Source organism: Stigmatopora argus, chromosome 23 (genome assembly GCF_051989625.1).
Source record: "Stigmatopora argus isolate UIUO_Sarg chromosome 23, RoL_Sarg_1.0, whole genome shotgun sequence".
Taxonomy (NCBI): Eukaryota; Metazoa; Chordata; class Actinopteri; order Syngnathiformes; family Syngnathidae; genus Stigmatopora; species Stigmatopora argus.
The window spans coordinates 8,953,657-8,972,077 of NC_135409.1; the positions used below are offsets into that span (position 1 = coordinate 8,953,657).

Consider the following 18,421-nt stretch of genomic DNA (forward strand, 5'->3'; position numbering starts at 1 on the left):
TCCAACTATGTACGCCAAGGTCTGTCAATTTAACGTGCTTGTCTCAGGGGGAAATGTTCATTTTTTTTTACATTCCTTAAATGGGATTGATCAAGTGACAGTAGACGGATATCGACGAATATCGCGTGCTATCAATTGAATGCTTCTTGTATTCATCCTCATTTTGAATGCATTTCCCAAACGAATTTCATTGCAATTTCATTCAAGCGGGAGGCAAAGGTAGCGGACGTTAACGGAGGAGGGGCCCCCGGGGGCCCATCGCTCGCACATTAACCTCGGCCGCCGCTTGGATGAAATCCCGCGTCGGATTCGCCGGGGGGGGGAAAAATAGGTCTGTGGGGAAATGTTCACCGGCGGGGAACGCTAACGAATTGGCGGCCAGGAAGCGAAAAAGGGAAACGCCACCGTTTTTCCAGCCGCCGTACGTCCACCCCCTCCGTTTATTTATCTCCGGCGGGCCGCGGAGGCGCGGTCTCGTTACCAGGACGACGCGCCGCCCCCGCGGGACCCCACCCGGCCGGCTACGACGGACGAGAAGATGTTGACAAACTCACGTGCCTTCAAATGTGGCATTTTCTAAGCTCATTCCTGTAGATTTCAAAATGAATGTTGATCAGTCTAAACGAAAAGTAGTATACACATGACATTTGAAATGAAAATTTATTTTTGGACTTGAGAGGTGTACGTCCCAAAATTTGTCCACAAATTCACGCATCTTGTTTCAACATTTTTTTCCCCGCTTTGGAATGTTTGGGGTCATCGTCGGTCACGGTGCTCGAAATGTCCAAATCAGATGGCAAAAGGAGAAGTTTTCATTGGCTATTTTCCCAAAAATAAATAAATAAAAAATAAAATTGAAAAATAAATAAATAAATCAAAACTATTAAAATAAATAAACTTTTAAAAAAAATAAAATAAAAATGAAAAATAAAAAAAAATAAAACATAATAAAATCAGACATAGGCTTGTCATCATCATTGACTTGACAAAAGCCTAATTGTCATCATACCCAGCTGCATATGACGAAATTGGTACATCACGTACTGATGCTGCTTTTTGTTGTTGTTCCGCCACAACAGGAAGAGGAAGAGGATGAGGAAGAGGATGAGGAAGAGGATGAGCGGAAGGAAAGCAATGCACCCGATGGGCACCAAAGGTCAGTGGAAACACGCCAATTTGGCCTTTGAAGGGAAACGCAATGTGAGGGAATACTTGATGAGACTAGAAGGGGAAACTCCGGCTGATCTTCAACTTATTGGGATTGAAATGAGCTAGCTTGTGTATTTTATCGTATTTTTAAAACAATGATTTTGTGCGTCGAATGCGGAGGGGTGAGGGGGGGGGGGGCGAGTTTCGTCCATTGCCTCGAAAGTCGTGTTGAAATTATTATCTTTATCCAACTTGTCTTGAAGGTAAGTTCTTTTTTTTTTAAAATGCTTATTCAATAACGCCTCAAAACTTTCTCATGCGCACCAGTGCTCATTTGAGCTCATTTTTTGCGACGGCAAAGACTTGCAACGTTGAGTCCGGCCACTCACAGGCATCAAAACAAACAACGGGTATTGACAAATTCTTTTTATTGGCCAACCCAAACCCTCCTCCTATCGCAAGCACAGATAGAAAGAAGCCTTTCGTTTTTTCCACTTTTTTTCGGGGATGCTCTCTTTGTTGACCTTCTGCCTGCTTCGGAAACGTTTCGCTTTGGGTTCGTCGTGATTCCATTGCGTATCGTCCCACTAAAATGTTCCTCCGATTTGACGGCGTCGTGTCCACGAGTCTCTCACGCTAGTTTTTGTCGCGTGCCGGCGTAGCGTTGGGCGACTTTAGTTTGATCTTGGCGGCAGACAGAGAGAGAGAGAGAGGAAAAGAATAAGATGAGGTTACCAGATATGTTTAAAAGGGTGCACGGGAGACCGATAAGAGCGGCGGTGGGAGGGGGCGGCGGTGGCGGCGGTGGCGGCGGCGGGATGAGAGCGAACGAGCGAGCGAGCGGGAGATAATGAGAGGATGGAAGAGGGGAGCCGCTCGGCAGAATGAGGAGATAGAGAGCATTTCCTATTCCGTCAGACGCACTTTGGCTCATTCATTATATTCCCCGGGCAATTACCAGGACCACCTGCTTTGTCCCGCCTGGCATTCTTTCCGGCCGCCTTTCCCGCTACCGTTCTCCTTCTCCTTCTCCTCATTTTGCGGACGTCCGTCGGTGTCACGGAAGGAAGGCCTTCAAAATTCAGCCTGATTTGTATCCATTCATGTGGAATTAGCCATGAGTCCAATTAGCATTTGTGTTGTTTTTTGGGGTTTAACCATATCTGCCGTTTTGTTGAAGATAACTCGAGAGCAAATGAAGGGATGGTGACTTTTGAGGTCCATTTGGAAGCAATTTTGGATGCTTTGGCCAGTTTTGAATTTGACGGACGCCTGCTTTGGACGTTGTTTTGGACAGGCATCTTCTGCAATTTGCCCATTGGCCTCGTTCATTGCGGCGTTCATCGTCAGAACGGCTGGGCCGTCTTTTGCCGGCAACCGGGACCGCCCTTGAAGTGGGTCCCCCCCCCCAAGCGTGCATATGTAAAATAACAAAGGGGTGAGCGGGCGGCCCCCTGGCGCTTGTTGCCGTGGTTACGGGCGCCGATGTCTCCGACGGGGCCCTGGCAACCCGCCGCCCACCGTCGCCGGCGTCACCGAGCTGCGCCCGCCTCCCTCCCGTTGGCCGGCGTTGCCTCCGACATTTCAGCCCCCCTCCCTTTTTATTCTTTTTTTTCCCCTCCCGCGTCTCGTCGGACTCATTAGTGTCCGTTACCGGCCGTAATTACGGCCGCTTGGAGCCGATGCTGCCTGTGTTTGATTACAGTGATCAAGGGCCAAGTAACAGAGAAGAAAAAGTGTGGGTGTGCGTGCGTGCGTGCGTGCGTGCAGAGGGAAGCGGGGATGAGATGGCAATGGCCAGAGAAAAAGTCCCAGAAATATCGCTAGGGAAACGCCGCCGTCCAAACATTCTGTTCCGTCAATCGACGAGTGTACAGACGCTCCCCTACTTACGAACGAGTTAGAGTTAGGTTCCGAGCGATTGTTCATACGTTGAATTTGTTCGGAAGTTGCTCAGTGCTATATTTTGTATTATAATCTATGTCGGTATTAGCGGCGGAAGGAAGCACTACTTGGAAAAAGGCGCGCAATACAAAATCGAACTTACGAACATTTTGTACGCAATTTGCAGACATGTTTGTATGTAGCGTTGTTCGTAACTTGAATGTTCGTAAGTAGGGGAGCGTCTGTATCGCCAGTCAACGTCCAATCCGTTTCGTGGATGAATGTTTTTGCTTTTCAATGTCTGAAAGGGTTCAAAATGTGAAAATTGCTCTGCTAAATAAGCACGAAATGACCCCATCTATCGGATAGGCCGCCGCCCCAAAAGGACACGGGACGTAAATGCGGCTCGGGCGGCGTTGGCGGGCGCGCGCCAAACGCTCTCCGGGGAGGCTTTAGCTTCCCGCTTAATTATTGATGTTCATATTTTATTGAACGGCGTGCCGCTGTCAACCTGGATCATCAATGGCGGATGAATTGTTTTGACAAGACCAGATGATTTCAAGCCAAAATAGGATTGCCCAGTCAAAAGATTGGCGTCGACGCCATCGGCATGGAAAATGCGCCGGCGCCGTTTCCTCATTTGAAATGGAAAAAAGGCCTCCTTTGGTTATTGCCGTGTTTTTTTTTGTATTTTTATTATTGATGGATGGCGAGCACCCCGCACGCAATATTACTTTTCCCGCCTCATATTCCGTCAGCCAGCGAGCGAGCGCGTAATCCCGCGGATTAGCGGCGGCCGCGTACGTGATGGATGGCGCTTTCTTTCTGCGCTCCCCCAATAATCAAAAATGTTGGCGCAGATTCAAAGTCATTTTTTATTCTTCTCAAACTTCCCATTTCCTCGGCGGGCGCCGTTTAGCGCGCCACTTCCGGACTCGTACGCCGACAAATGCCGGCGTGTTGGGCCTCGTGTCCAAAGCGCTCACCCTGGAATGGAAGGGCAAATGGCGGCGAGGAAAGTCCTTCCCCGCCGCCGGCCGGCCGGGCAATTCATCAACCCCTGGTTTAGGTTCTCGCTGATCCGTCGTTTAGGACTTTGCATCGATTGGCGGGAGAATGTGTTAAAAAAAAGGCTTTCCTTAAAACACGTGTATGTAAATGTGTGTATGCACAGATGTGTGTATGTGTATGCATCATTTTGCAAAAAAACGACAAATATTTGCTATCAAAAGACTCCATCTGGACATTTTTTGGGGAGTTCCAATATCTCTCCGATGAAAATAGCAAATGAGTGGAGGGAATGTTCACACCGGTGAGTCGATCCCATTTGAAGCCCGCACGTTTGGTCTATTGACCACGCCGCTTGCTTTATCTGCTCGCCAGGAAGCGCTAAAGTGGAAATGTGTTCCGCCGGCGTTATCTGAGAGCCGCCGTTTTTCCCAATGCTTATTTCGCTATCTAAAAATACATCTGGGCGCCGTTTCCGCGGCCGGCCGCTCGCTCCATTCCTTTCCTCGACGCCGTCTTTTTCCAGGTCGCCCGCGCCGTCGCCTTACGTTGAGGCCGGCGGGTCGGACCACACCGGGTTAATGGACACCATTTTGCTTTGAGAGCGCGTCGGCGAGAGCCGTTGTCGTCTGAGAGTGGGGGAGGTGGAGAGGGGGGGGGGGGGGGTCCGCCCGGGCCCCCCGGCGTGAAGTGGAAGCTGAACGGCGGTGGCGGTGGCGCCCTCCTCATGGCCGCATCATCAAATTAGCACTTGAAACAAAATAATCAAATAAGAATCCCCTCTTCAACGCCGCTATTGTCAGCAGCAGTGTGTTGACTCAGTCCCGGCTCGCTTTTGTCATTTTGTTGGCCGCCATTTTTAGTTCGCGTGGTGTGGCGTGGCGTGGCCTTTCTCAAAACGCGCTCGTTTGTCTCCTTTTGCTCTCTTAGGCTTTAGCAAGCAGTTTTATTGGAAAAGGCGCAGGAGGAGGCTAGCTAGCGTTAGCCTAGAGAGAGAGAGAAAGATGGATGGATGGATGGATGGATGTAGGCGAAGGTGTGGAGGTCCACAAATAGAATTCCACAAAGGTGAAGAGGACTGAATATGCATGCGGCGTCGGTGGAGCGGCTTCAAAGTGACTCTTTGGCAGTTAACGCCGTGGGAGATGAAAGCCTCTCCGCCGCGGTCACAAGCGCCCTGGCATACCAGCCAGGCTGCCGGCCTGCCGCCCCCCTGCCAATTTGGACCACTTTTGCTAATTCCCTATGTTGGGATCGGACTGGACCGGATCGGATCGGATGGGATTTCCCCCGTCCCGCCCCGTGGCTTTTTCCTCTCTTTTGGCAGGCCTTTTGGGCACGCCGTAAGATGGGCAATTGACCAGTATCGGAACATATTTAGCGTCTCATTAGCATCATTGCTTCACGTTAGCCAATGGGAGGCCAGTGTGGGCAAAAGCGTGACTATTTCCAAATCATATTCAGTTGTTTGATTTCTTAGCTTGGATTGTTTGGCGGATCTTGGGTAGATTTGTACTGAAAATGTACAAATACAGCGGATTGAGCCACGTTGAAATAATGAACCGTAAATGAGTGTTGGTGTGTTTTCGATAGAATTTGGAGGAACTTGTGGTGAGTGATTCCCACCAAGAATACGTCAGTGGGCGGCGTGTGACTGCGAGCGAGCGACTCAAGTATTCGGCGGCACCTTTTCCCGCCTCCACCTGCAATCAGGCTGATTGGTCTTTGGCTTGGGGTCTGGGCCATCCCAGCTAATCAGCGGCGCCGTGGGCCTAATCAGCTCATTTCTTGAACTTTCCGCCGGAGACACCCGCCCCCCACTTCTGGGACGCCGCTTTCATTTACATTCGTCGGCGGGTGTCTCTTCTCGCCGACATCGTTGCTTGGAAATACAGACCCTCCCCTACTTACCAACGAGTTAGGTTCCGAGCGATTGTTCATAAGTTGAATTTGTTCGTAAGTTGCTCAGTGCTATATTTTGTATTATAATCTATGTCGGTATTAGCGGCGGAAAGAAGCACTACTCGTAAAAAGGCGCGCAATACAAAATCGAACTTACGAACATTTTGTACGCAATTTGCAGACATGTTCGTATGTACCGTTGTTCGTAACTCGAATGTTCGTAAGTAGGGGAGCGTCTGTAGTCACGGCTTCCCTGGCTGGCCTCCCATTGGCTAACACCAGTTTCGTACCGTCCTCATCGACAACAAAATCCCTATACATTCTCGTCCTAAAGTAAAAATCTCATCGGTTAGCGTTAACGTAACGGCCGACAAATTCCCCGGTTTGACAGCGGAATTTTAGCTCGGCGCTAGACGTCCGATCCCCTTAACGCTAGATGGATTGGACGTCTGCTAGCGATAAAGTCATTAAAAGAGTTAGCTTCCATTTCAAGAGGGAGGGCAAATATTTCTTTTGGAAGACGAGGCCAGCGTCTGCATCCTCTTCTCGGCGCATTCCCGCGACATGATGCGAACGCCGCTTAAGAGAAAGAAAAAAAAGGGGGGGGGGGGGGCGTGGGGGTGACGGCAGTTAAAAAGCAATAAATCAGGGCCTCGCCGCTCGCCGTCTGCAAATGAAAAGCTCTAATACGGGACATAAACATAACCGCGCGCGTAACGACGAGGTCTGCGTGAGCTCATAACGCCGATATGAACGCGCGCTTTATTGCATTACTCATGTAAACGTCGCTCCAGTGATTAAAGTGGAGCGCGGCTTTATTGCTCGTAATTGTTTTGGGGTCGGGCTGCGCTCGCAGGAACGCCGCCCGCCAGCGTGCGCCAGCGTGCGCCAGCGTGCATGAGCGCCATCCATATTTGATGAAGCCACGCCGTTGGTCGGGCTCGGGCTTTTCTTCCCGTCCAAGATTCTTTCCCTCCACCGATATGGCGCGGAAACGATGGCCAGTGTGGAAGGGCCTAACCCGAAGGGTCGGGAACGTTTTGGACCAAGAGAGCCACAATAATTCATATTTTCCAAAGTTATTCCTTGTGAGCCATACTACGAATTTAAAAGTCAAAAGACATACATGTAAACGAGTGCCTTTTCATTTTTTTTTTAATTTCACCACTTTTAAAGTAGAAAACACTGAATATTTTTTAAAAGATTCTTATGCTGTTGCTAATCAATAAGAGGATGTATTCCAGAAGAGTCTACTGCAAAAAAAAAAGAAGATTAAAGCAGGTCTAGATGTAATATCTCAGTTCTGTCACCAGCAATTTCCATATTTTAGCTTACAGGTTAGCAAAGAGTCAGATGCACCCATCAAAAGAGCCACATGTGGCTCCCGAGCCATAGGTTTCCTACCCCTGGCCTAACCCGAGACCCGAGAGCCCAAAAACCAGAACTAGGAGTCGAGACGTGGACGCAAAATTCAGGCTTCAGTCACACACTGGAGATGCAAAGTCCATAACCGCTAATCATTAGGAATAGTCCTGATCATCCTAAGCGTCCTTTACGATTTGCTAGGTGTCAATCGGCGTTGGGTTTGAAGCCCGTCCGCCATTTCCGCCGGGAATTGGGCCCGCCAATCTTTGAAAAAAAATCCCAAAAGAACGTCACCCACGTTCACCAGAAAGCAAAAGCGCCGAGTCACGAAATCGCGTCTGGATTGACGGCTCGGGGACGCGCTGGCGCTAATCCGCTGCTGACGCCGCACTTGGAATGGCGAATGTCTGCCAGATACTTTGTAGCCCCAAACGCACACTCTTCGTCTTCCTTCTCCTTTTTTTTTTAACACGCCGGCTAAGGAAGTTAGCGTAGATGCCTCCGGGCTGGTTCCCAAGCGCTCGAGTGGGCGAGAGAGCACGAGAACCAGGGAAGGCTTGCCTTGTAAACATTTGGCTATATGTGCCATTAGTACCAGTATGTGTATAATGGAGCCAAGATGGATGACATCAGCTTCACGTGCTGCAGTCGAAAGAGGGCGTAGAAAAAGGGAGTGATGGGAGGGGGTGTCGGGGGGGTGGGGGTGGGGGGGGTGCTCCGGCACATTCCAAGAGGATGAGAAACAGATGATGGTGTTCTTCTTTTGAGGGACTCAAGTGTGTTTTGCTGTCAGATTGTGTTACGTGACGGGACGCGCCCGTCGGATAGAATGCGTTCTCGCACAGAGATTCTGTCGCCGGATGTGGCCCACCAAAACATCTGTTGAAAAACACAGACCAATGCCATTTGATTGACTCCTTGGCTAAAGTGTATGAGAAAAAGGCTATCGCCCGAATACATAGCGAAGACAAACATACCATTTTGGTTGGACTTATTTCTCTTTCTATGGATGGATGGCTCCATTTCTTTCCCTCCGTCTACGCCGGTCTCCCCCGAAAGGGAAGGAGCCGTTCCACGGCGCCGTCTTTGGGCCCCCGGCGGCACATCGGCAAATGGAAGCAAGCTAGCCGGCGCTCACCTTTGCACCCGAGGCCGCTTGGCGCGTGTGCCCAGAAATACCCACGCGCACTCTCTGGCGTAAACACTCTCGCTTGCGCGCATGTGTGTGGCGTGGAGGAAAATGTCAACCATTGAAGGCGACACTCATACGTCTTGTGTTATTACGGAGCGAGGGGAGTAGTCTGCGAGGGGGGGCCGCGAGGGGGGCACCCGCTCATCCGGCGCACTAGTTATAATTGGGTGGCGTGCGATAGGACCTTTGACCTCTCGCTGGGCACCTGAGCCCCGAGCAAGGGAGCGCTTTGGAAATGGAAACAATTCTGCCGCCGTCGCCCATTTCAACCCGCTTGAAGGATGTTGCGTTAAAAAAAAACAAAGGAACCAATTCCAAGGCAGGAGTGAACAAAATTGTCATTTTAACGCAGTAAATCGAGGTCCAATTGTTGCAGCCGATGAGATTAAAAGAAATTCCGCCAGATGAATACTATGATTTAGGTTAGCATGTTAGTGGTTAGCTTCCTGGGTTTTCTTGTGTTTTCTACCGGAGCCTCCCCGCGTGGCTTTTCTCTGGGTTCTCTGTTTTCCTCCTCCATTCCGAGAACGTCTTATCCTCTCTCATCCTATGCTAAATACTTAATAGCTATCTTAGGTTGTTTTTCTCAGCGTGCCCTGCAATTGGCTGGCAACCGGTTCAGGGTGTCCCCCGCCTACCGCCGCCGGTACTTGGCTGGGATAGGCTCCAGCACCCCACTCCCCCCGTGGCGCGTGAATAATTTAGAATCAATTCTCAATCTGTCGTTGACCCATGGGAACAAAAAGACGGCTACCCGGCCGGCCTCTCCGTTTGTGTTGGGACGATAAACGCCATGGTTGTTGGCGCCGAGGCCCCCTTTGGCCCTTGAACCCGGCCCCCCTCCCCGAGGTGATGATTAGCTATCGATCATCGGTCGGCGCAATCGCCGGCTCGATGCTCTAATTGCGTTTTCTCTCGGCGCGACCCGCCGATCGATGGCCGGCTAATGAGAGACGAGCACGGAGCCCCCGGTCGTAGGAGCCCGCACCGTTTTTTGGGGAGGGAGGGAGGGAGGGGGGACGACGGCGGGCATAAAATAGACGTGCGCGCGGAGGGCAGGTTGGCGCCCGTGACGGAGGACGCCCACGGTGGGCCGCACGCATCGATTTCTAACCCTTTCACATACGCCGACGGGAGAAGTTGATTAGGAGCAGCTCTAAATTTATCCTCCGCCTCTTCCTCTTCCTTCCCATGGCTAAGTCGCCCACTCGCCCGCCCACGTCGCTGCGCTGGCTTTGGTACGAGCCCACACTTTTTATTTTTTCCTTTTCTCTCGGCAGGCCGCGGCGAGCGACACGTACATTTTTATGTAGTCTGGCTTTTTACCTCCCGCGTTAAATACGCAGCACGGAAAATGGCTGCTTTTCCCGTAGAAGAGTACAAAAGAGCAAGAAAACGCCGAGACGCTTATAACATCGCATACTACATTGGGGGGGACGCGGGGCGCCTCGGAAACCTTGCGAAACGAGAGGCGGTTTAGGGTTAGCTCGCTCGCTAGTTTCCGAAAGTGACGAAGGACGTCAACAGGAAGCGGTGGCGCGTCAGACGGGAAGTCGGTGGCTTCTGCTTTTGGGCCGCAACTTCTCCTTTAACGTGGCCTCTGTTTTTCATTGCCGTCGACTTCCACTTTGACGCCATCTACTATTACTGTATTGATCGACTTTTGTGTCTTATGGCTAAAACATCGCCTGGTACATTTTCAAACTGTTCTAAGTCCTTATAATGGAGAACTTGGAGATGAAATGTCGGCTGGCAAAGTTCCTATCGTGGCCCACAAATGTCGGCCCCCGTAAAAGCTGGCGTTGGGAACAACGCTTGAAGTGATGTGCGCTCCCGACGGTGGAAGCGGTGCAAACCGGCAGGCGGCGAAGGGTGGGTCGGGTTTTTGTTGGGGGGGGGCAAACCGACTGTACAGAGCGAGCGAGCGAGCGAGAGAGAGAGCGAGTGGGGAGGGGGGAGCGCGGTGGAGCGGCGGCGCGGAGGCGCGTCGCACTTCTCGTCAGGCAGCAGCAGCAGCAAGACGGCAAAACGGCTCGCCGCATCTCGCGACCGACGGACTTTAAAACGCAGCGACGCCTTTTTTCTTTTGGTCCTCTGTCTTTTCCTCCGGCCTCTCGTTTTTTTTTTTCCTTCCCTCCCTCCAGCCCCCCCCTTTTTTTCTTCCCGTCATCATGGTTTCTATCATTTCCGACCTGGACCCCCTCAAGAGCTGGAGCGTCTTAAGGTAAAACCTCCGCCGAGCCAGCCAAACTTTGACCGAGGTCGGAACATCCCCCCCCCGGCGGCACTTTGAGCCGTGACCATTTCCACGCCACCTTTCGTCTGGTCCGCTCTCCGGCGCCCGACCTCCCACGTGAGTCCGCTTTGGACGTCCCCGAACAGATGTAGTTGGAGTTCCTCCGGTTGTGCAACTTTGTCCCAATTTCCCGCCCGGATTCTATCCTCTCTCGGGCTTTTTGAGCGACACGTCACGCTCGCACGTGATGGCGCCAGAGATAACCTCTCGACACTTGACGTACGACGCTCGCTTTCACTCTGTAGCGACGTCGACGTACTAGGGTCACGCGCGTCGTCACGTAGCGCACGGATGCCACGCCGCCAACGAAGGAACGCACTTCGTTCTAGCGTGCCATTCGCACACTTGTCACTTGGAGATAGAAGTGGAGGTGACAAGAGGGGGAGGGCGCACGTGTGTATTGTGTAGTCTGTGTGACTTTCAACACACACACAGAAGACCCCCTCCCCATATGTGTGTACTGACACACACACACACACACCGAACCAGAAGGATCCCCTCCCTCAGACCACTTTAATGACGAAAGCTTTATCGCCGAGGGACGACGACGACGTGTACGTCCATAGAATAGAAAGCGTGCAGGTGACACGCGGGCGCGTTTCCTCAACGCGAGTGCGTGCTTCAACTTTGCACGCACGCCCTTTGTGACCAATTGCTTGTCTTCCGCCTGCTTGACATCCCATCGAAAACCACCGGACAGACACGATGAAGAAATGAAAACTAGCAGCGGCGGCGGCCCCGTCCAATCCAACATTTGCGTTTAAGACGCCATACGGTTGGTTTCTAAAGCCGCCTTCCCGTTTGGACGCTCGCCGTGGCCAATGCGTGACCTCATCCCCGGCCGTTCCCCGTCCGTTCTTTTCTCTCCGGTTCTTCTTCACTTTGTTTTTCCTTGTCTGAGTTTGAGCGTACAGTAAACCGCTTCCAAGTGACTCACCGATTCAATAATGCAGCACCTGGAGGACGGCACGCCATCTCGCCACGCTAATCGTGCCCTCTGGCTGGCGGCAAGCGTGGCACTTTGTCGCCGCACGCCAAAGCGGGACCTGACGACCGACCGATGGATCTGACCCCAGTGAGCCGTCGTCTTTAGTTTAGGAGGGGTTCCACTTTGGTGGCGTTTTGACAGTAAACTTTGCAAAGTAAATGCTGCCTAAACAAAATGAGAAGCACGAGGGGGGTTTCGCACCTGAGTCGCGGCAATGCGGGATATTTTTCACCACACACTCAATTGTGTTTTTTTTTTTTTTTGCAAGTTGAAAATGCCAGCGCGCCCGTGTCCTCGTTGTCGTGGCCTGGCCTCATTTTGTCGGCCTTGAATTTGTCGCCCGCTCGCTTTGGCATCCCGTCGGGATGGGTGGCGGTGGCGGGGGGCGGGGGGCCACGCAGATAGGAAGGACTTTGTGTACTGGGAAAGGATGGCGCTTGTCCAGGCACGGCTCGTTTCTACAGCTGCGTCGTCGTCCGACAGGAAGCCCGCTTTTGGGGGGGCTTTGAACGCAAGTCGGGCTCGCGGGACCCGAGACACCTGGCCTTGCCGTCCTCTGTGTATCGTTGTCTTTTGCCACCACCGCTGGAAAATCACCAGCTGGGAGGTCGGGGGCGGCGGGGGAGTCCAATCTCACCAGGAGGTGGCAAATTTTGCCTGGCAACAGCAAAGCCAGCGCTCGCACGCCATCCGTTGCCGTTTGCGAGCGCGCCAAGGATGTTCCGTCTTTTCCATGGATTGGCGAGCGCTCTAGGGTGTGCCCCTTTGTGCCCCTTTGTGCCCCTTTGTGCCCCTTCTTTGGGCCCAAGGTGCGATAGGCTCCGTCCGGCACCTTGGCCACTCTGGGGCCACTTTTTTGGGGGGGGGGCACTCAAACCTAATGTCAACTCATTGAGTTTTGATGGCCGTCAAGAGCCACACCATTGGACAGCTCCGGTGGTCAACGGCACCGAACCGGTAGTCCGTGAAGCCCCCCCCCCTCCGGCGAGCCACGGCGTCACGACGGCCCGCGCTCATTTTCAGCTGTAATTGAGACGAGCCCCGCAGGACGCCGCCGTCGTCTCCCGAGCGGCGCCTGGCCGGCTCCATCGACGCCGGTCGGCAATGGCCGCCGCTTCCGCGAGACGGCGGCTCTCCTAAGCGTGACACCTGTTAAGTGGCGTTACCGCAAGAAAAAAAGAAAAAAGAAATCACCCCCCCCGGCGAGCGTTTTAGTCAAGCTTCTCACGAGACGCTCCATTTCTTTTTCGGGCTCAATTTCCCAACGTGTAACGTGACCCCGACAAAATCCCCACTTGAATGCGGCGATTAAAAAAAAAAAAAGACTCAAATCATCACAATGGCCGCTGTCGACGGCGCGACTCGTTCAATCCTTTTGGACTGGAACGGTTCATTTGATCGAAACGTGAGCATTCGCAGCGAGTATTCTTCGTTGTAAAGGTCCACGCCTTTAGATATATTTAGAAAGAGAGAGAGAGATGTTCGTCGTTTCAGTCAGTGTGTGAGTTGATACAATTTGAGTGGAAGTGTAAGTGGAAGTGTATTTTCAAGAGACCCGCTGTATATTTTGGAGTCTTTTCCGAGTCTCTTTGCAATTGATGGCAATTTATTTTTTGTATTTTTTGAAAGAACCTCCTTAGTTCCTACGGCTACGGTATTTGTACCGCCGTCCGCCCTGGTTGTTTTGCCTCTATTTTTACACGCTGAAGGATCCCCGCAGGTGCGTCTCGTCCAAAGTTGCCGCCCTCCCTGACATGGTCGTAAATCAAGACGTTTCTCCCACAATCCCGCTGCGCTAATAAACACACACACACACACACACACAGCTGGCAAAAGTGCTCACACCCTAGATTGTGAGTGTCCTGTCCGTATAGCCTTGGTTCTTTGCATCAACCCGAAAAGTAAGAAAAACAAAAGTACTAAGAAGCGTGGGAAAAATAGTCAAGGCTAGCCTAAATTGCCCCCCCCCCAATCGCACACGTCATGTTTTGTGTCCTTGCTTTTGTTGGAATGTAAAAACAGGCCCCCACGCCGCTCACGCCGCTCACGCCGCTGCTGAATCAGGACAAAAGTGAAACAAGATCATCCTAATGTGATTCCGGGTGTGACACCACGCGCCCGTTTGGGAATCCAGACTAGCTAGCGCCCGTGCCCGTGAAGAAAAAGGAAGAAGAAAAAAAAATGGGATGGCGGTTACCATGGCAACGCCATATTGCACATGAAGGATTAGAAAGATAGATTAGCATGGATTTAAACCTCGAAGGTTTTTCCTCAAATTGGGTGATCAAACGTCTTTGTTTTTTTTCATGATTTTTTTTTTTGAATGAAATATGCGTCGGGCAAAAAAAGTTCGGAGCAATTTTTCGTCCTTTCTAAATCGGTGAACAGCGTGCAAACTCAAACTAAATGTAACAAAGGGCACATTTTTGCCTCGAGATGGACAAAGTAAAAATGGCACATATTTCATATTCACCGCTAAACTAGCCCAAAAATGACACGTTGCGTGTTGATGAACTTTTATGAACCCCAACATAGTTTGCGTGCTTTACTCAAGAACGACCATTTGTTGAATTATTATTATTTGTCAACCAATACAAGGAGCTCGAACATGACGGTGTTCCTAAAAAGCCCCGCCCCCTTCCCAAAGTTGCCATCACGTGTGTCGCTCGTCACCGGCGCGCACGTGATTGACAAGCGGCGGGCCGACGGGGCCACGACGGGGCCACGGCGGGGCTTTCCGTATTTGTCCGTCTGGCTCCCAGCCGGGCCGGCCTTTCTTTATCTGGCGGCCTCTCGCCGCGAGCGCTAATCTTAAGTCGCACAGCCCCGCGCCATCGACCGCCCGCCCGCCCGCCGGCCGAGATAAAAAGATGAAGCCACTTCATCCCGCCGCCGAGACCGAGCGACCGTCGGGGAGGGAATTTGGGATTAAAGACTTCCGACGGCGGGAAAGCGGCGGCGTACGCGCGCGTCTCGCGGGGACGCTGGATTTGGAATGAAATTGCACGTTGTACATTGGGGATGGAACGGAAAGGTGACCCGTCCGTCATTGCCAATCGTATCGGCCGAGATCAAGCGGCACCAGTAGGTGGCGATATTCTGCGGGCATGGAAAAAAACCAAGCAAATTTGACAGGGAATCTCAATAGTCTTCACGCGTGTCCAGGTTGGTTTTCGCTGGTTGGAGACACGTGAGAAAAGCCGTTGTTCCTCTTCCCTTCGCACCCGCCTTCTAATTCAATTGGGGGGGCGGCGGCGGAATTCCGCTCGGTCGCCGTAAAATGATTACGCGGCGTCGGGTTTCGCCGGGCGCCTTTATTACAATGTGTCAGGGCGGATGTACATCACGGCGCCAAACGACGGGCTCCTTATGAAATACGTCGCTCCTGGCAGACGTGTAATCTGATTACCCGGACAGATTAAAAATAGATTGAATTCCCTCTCCCTTCCCACTTTTTGGAAAAGTCCTTTGTGTCGGTCGGTCGCACGATGGGTCGCCGCCGAGAGCGGACCGGCGGAGCCACGGTCACGCGGCCGTTCGTTTGGACGGGAAGGCCATCCGCCCGTTTAGGAGAATGGATTGGCTCGGACTGGATTGGTCGCAAGAGTATGCGCTATGTTGGACTCGTCCCGTGCTACGTCAAGAACCCTACTTCTGTGTCTCGTTTTGCGATTGGTCACCAAAGTGAGCGCTTTGAGATGGACTTGAGCGGTCGCCGTATTTTTAGAGTGTTCCCGCGACCGGTCCCTCCTTTTGAGATGCGCGTGCCGTCTTTTTTTATTTGGTGAGGTCGCCGGAGCGGAGAGGCGATTGGTCGCGCGCACTGGCTGTCAGTCCCGCTAAAAGAGCACGCGCCTGGGTTTTCCCCGCCTGTCACTCAAGCGTCTCCGACGCGGGCCGCTTATTATTTTTCATATTTGCGCGCGTGCGCACGGCTGTCAATCCAGCTGTCTGTCGGGCGCCATTTGCCGATGGCGGCGATGGCGGTGGCGGCGGTGGCGGCGGCGCCCCGGGAAGCCCCCGGACCCGACGGGAGGGGGCGGCTCTCTCCGGGGCCAGGTGGGACGGCGACTAATGAGCGGCTCGGTTTCGGGGACCAATTACTTTGGCGGGGAGTCGACAGCTGCCGCCTCGCCTGGCCTCTTCCTCCTCTTCTTCCTCTTCTTCTTCCTCCTCCTCCTCCTCCTCCTCCTCCTTTATCCCTCCTCTCAGTTGGCGACGGGGCGCTCGGCCCACCCGGCTCCCTCGGGGGGTCATTACAGCGCACGCGGGAGCGCAGAGTTGTCGAGTTGTATCTATCACCGCGTCGCTACATCCTTCAATGACGCGCGCGAGTGGCCTTCCTTCGTATCGCTTGGGGGAGTTGGACGACCGATACCGACCGACCGACCGACCGACCGATCGACCGAACGTTCGCAAACGCAAATGCGCCGCCCCCCCCCCAAAATAATAATAGGCCAACATTCCTTTAGTCTCTGCTTTTCTCCGGGAACGTGGCTTCCCTCCGACAATCCAAAAACGTACACGCTAGGCTAATTGGAAGCTCCAAGTTGCGATGGGTTGTCCTTGTCCCCCGCGATGGCCCATCATTGGCTGGGATAGGCTCCGCCACAATTGCGACCCTAGTGAGGATAAGCGTGATGGAAAATGAAGGAACGCTGGCCATTTTGACCAGACCGTGGTTGTTTATTTTCTCATTTTTTCTCTCCCTCCCACTAAATCTAATTGTCATGAGCATCTTTGGCCACTTTTGGCATTTGATCCTGAAGCTGTGTATTTTTTTTCTTTTACCAAAAACTCCCCGGCTGGTAAACATTCCCATCCGGGCACTCCAGAAGGAGCATTTTCCCCCGTTTGTCACCACGCCATCCTCCGCCTCAGCACCTGTCTATCTTTTATGATCTATTTTTATAGTGGGAGAGAAATAGTCACGGCACGGCACGGCACGACGCCGCCGCGTCCCGTCTCACGCTCGCTCTGGCTTTACCGACGCGCGTTGACACGGGAACGGCGACGGTTGGCCCGCGTTCACAAAGCGCAGTTGGCACTCGAAATGATAGAAACGCCAGCGAGTGTGGAGAAAACGGCAGCTAAAAGACGCCGCGCGCCCGCTAGCGCCGGCCGGCCGCGCGTCGTCTTTTAGCGCACGGCCGACTTAGCCACGCGGCCCGTCGACGCATCCAAATATGCATTATGGATCACGCTCGCTCGCTCGCACGCCACATCACAAATGATGCGCTTAAAACATCCTCGGCGTGAATAATTGATGCGTCGGCGGAGAGCGAGCGCTCGTGCCAGCTCCTTTTCTTTCCGTCGCAAACGCGTGGCATCTTAGCCTCGTCCGGGGGTCCTTGGCGTGGCGTGCGTGGACCCAAAAGACTTTGGGATCAGAAGGTTAGCGGCTTTTGTTGTTGTCATCGTTTTGACGGGCCACTTATAAAGGAGGCAAAATGAAATGAAAGAGACATTTAGCTTCACATCTGCATTTGAATAAATCATCAAGCCCGAGTTCAAGACGGGACGGCGAAGCGGGCGGGAGGGGGGGTTTGGGGGGGGGTGTCTTCCCTTCCTTTGGCTTTCGGCGAGACGTTGGCGCTACGTGGTCCTACGTTATTTTTCCACGATTGATTTAAGGAAGAAAAAAGACGGCTATGCTTTGGTTTTCTCGAGTCTTCCAATCCACAGATATGTAGATGCATATATCAGTTTTTGTTTCAGAAAACGATGGCGTTTATAAGTAGCAAGAATTGTCCTTTTTTAAATATAGGACTTTTTTTTTTCTGTCGTCCTCAAATTTAGAGATAGATGACATTTGCAAACATCTGTTTTTGCGTGGGAAAACGATACAGTCGCAACCTCGTCCATATTTCTTGGCGCAAAAGGGTATTATAGCAGTAAATAGCATGAATTATATAGCAGCGAGTATTTAGTTGACTGAGCAAATAATGGCTTTTTGGCTGCCCTGATGCACACGCCAACACACACACACACACACTTGCTCACACACACACGTGTTTGACGGCAAGCTTTTGTCACGCGCTCATTGTTCCAAATGCGGCCACTTTTCAAGCGTGTGGCCGCCTCGATGGACTTTTATTCCTCCCCGAGGCGTAAAATAAATGGCCGTCCGGGGTGGCTCCGCCCCCTCCGTCCCAGGCAGTCCCCTTTAAAAAGAGGAGATTGCGGCCGGCGATCCAATTTGGCGGCTTCCGACGCCGCCTTTTTCCCATTCTCCACATGATGGAATTCCCAAATTCCCCGTTGACAAAGAGCGCAAATGTCATTGTTCACGGGATTGAACTCTGCTTCTCAATTAAGCGCCCTCCCGCGTAAAAGCACCGACTTGGCTGAGGCCGTTAAGTAACAAGTCAGCCATCTTTAAGTAAGTCCTTATTCATATACATTTGTTGTTTATCTGTATTCTATTTGCCTAGCTGACTGGAAATAATAGGTACTATATTCCCTCTTCCAGTCCAGCCAGTTTTTTTCCCATTTTTTTTGTTATCTTTCCATTCGCTCATTAAGCGCATGTCAGAAAACATTTGTCCTACGCAGATGTTTACAAAGTTGATTGTGCTCTTGCCGTTCTCAATCCAGTGGAACCGTAGGGAATGAAGCCCGGTCGGTCGGGGCCCGA

At 52.2% G+C, this 18,421-nt stretch overlaps 1 protein-coding gene across 6 annotated transcripts in view; it reads left to right on the forward strand.

Moving 5' to 3' along the window:
- Positions 1-18,421, forward strand: part of LOC144068714 (CUGBP Elav-like family member 2) — a 98,701-nt gene that overhangs the window by 41,613 nt on the left and 38,667 nt on the right. For 2 of the 6 annotated variants that reach the window (XM_077593426.1, XM_077593427.1), the window contains one exon: positions 1,092-1,156. Coding sequence is in view for 2 of the 6 variants with exons in the window: in XM_077593424.1 (XP_077449550.1) it covers positions 10,672-10,724 (53 nt within the window). In the remaining 4 variants the exon portion in view is untranslated. Of the gene's footprint in view, positions 1-1,088; positions 1,157-10,476; positions 10,725-18,421 lie in introns of those variants that run through there. The other 4 variants (XM_077593424.1, XM_077593429.1, XM_077593432.1 and 1 more) reach the window with 3 other exon arrangements.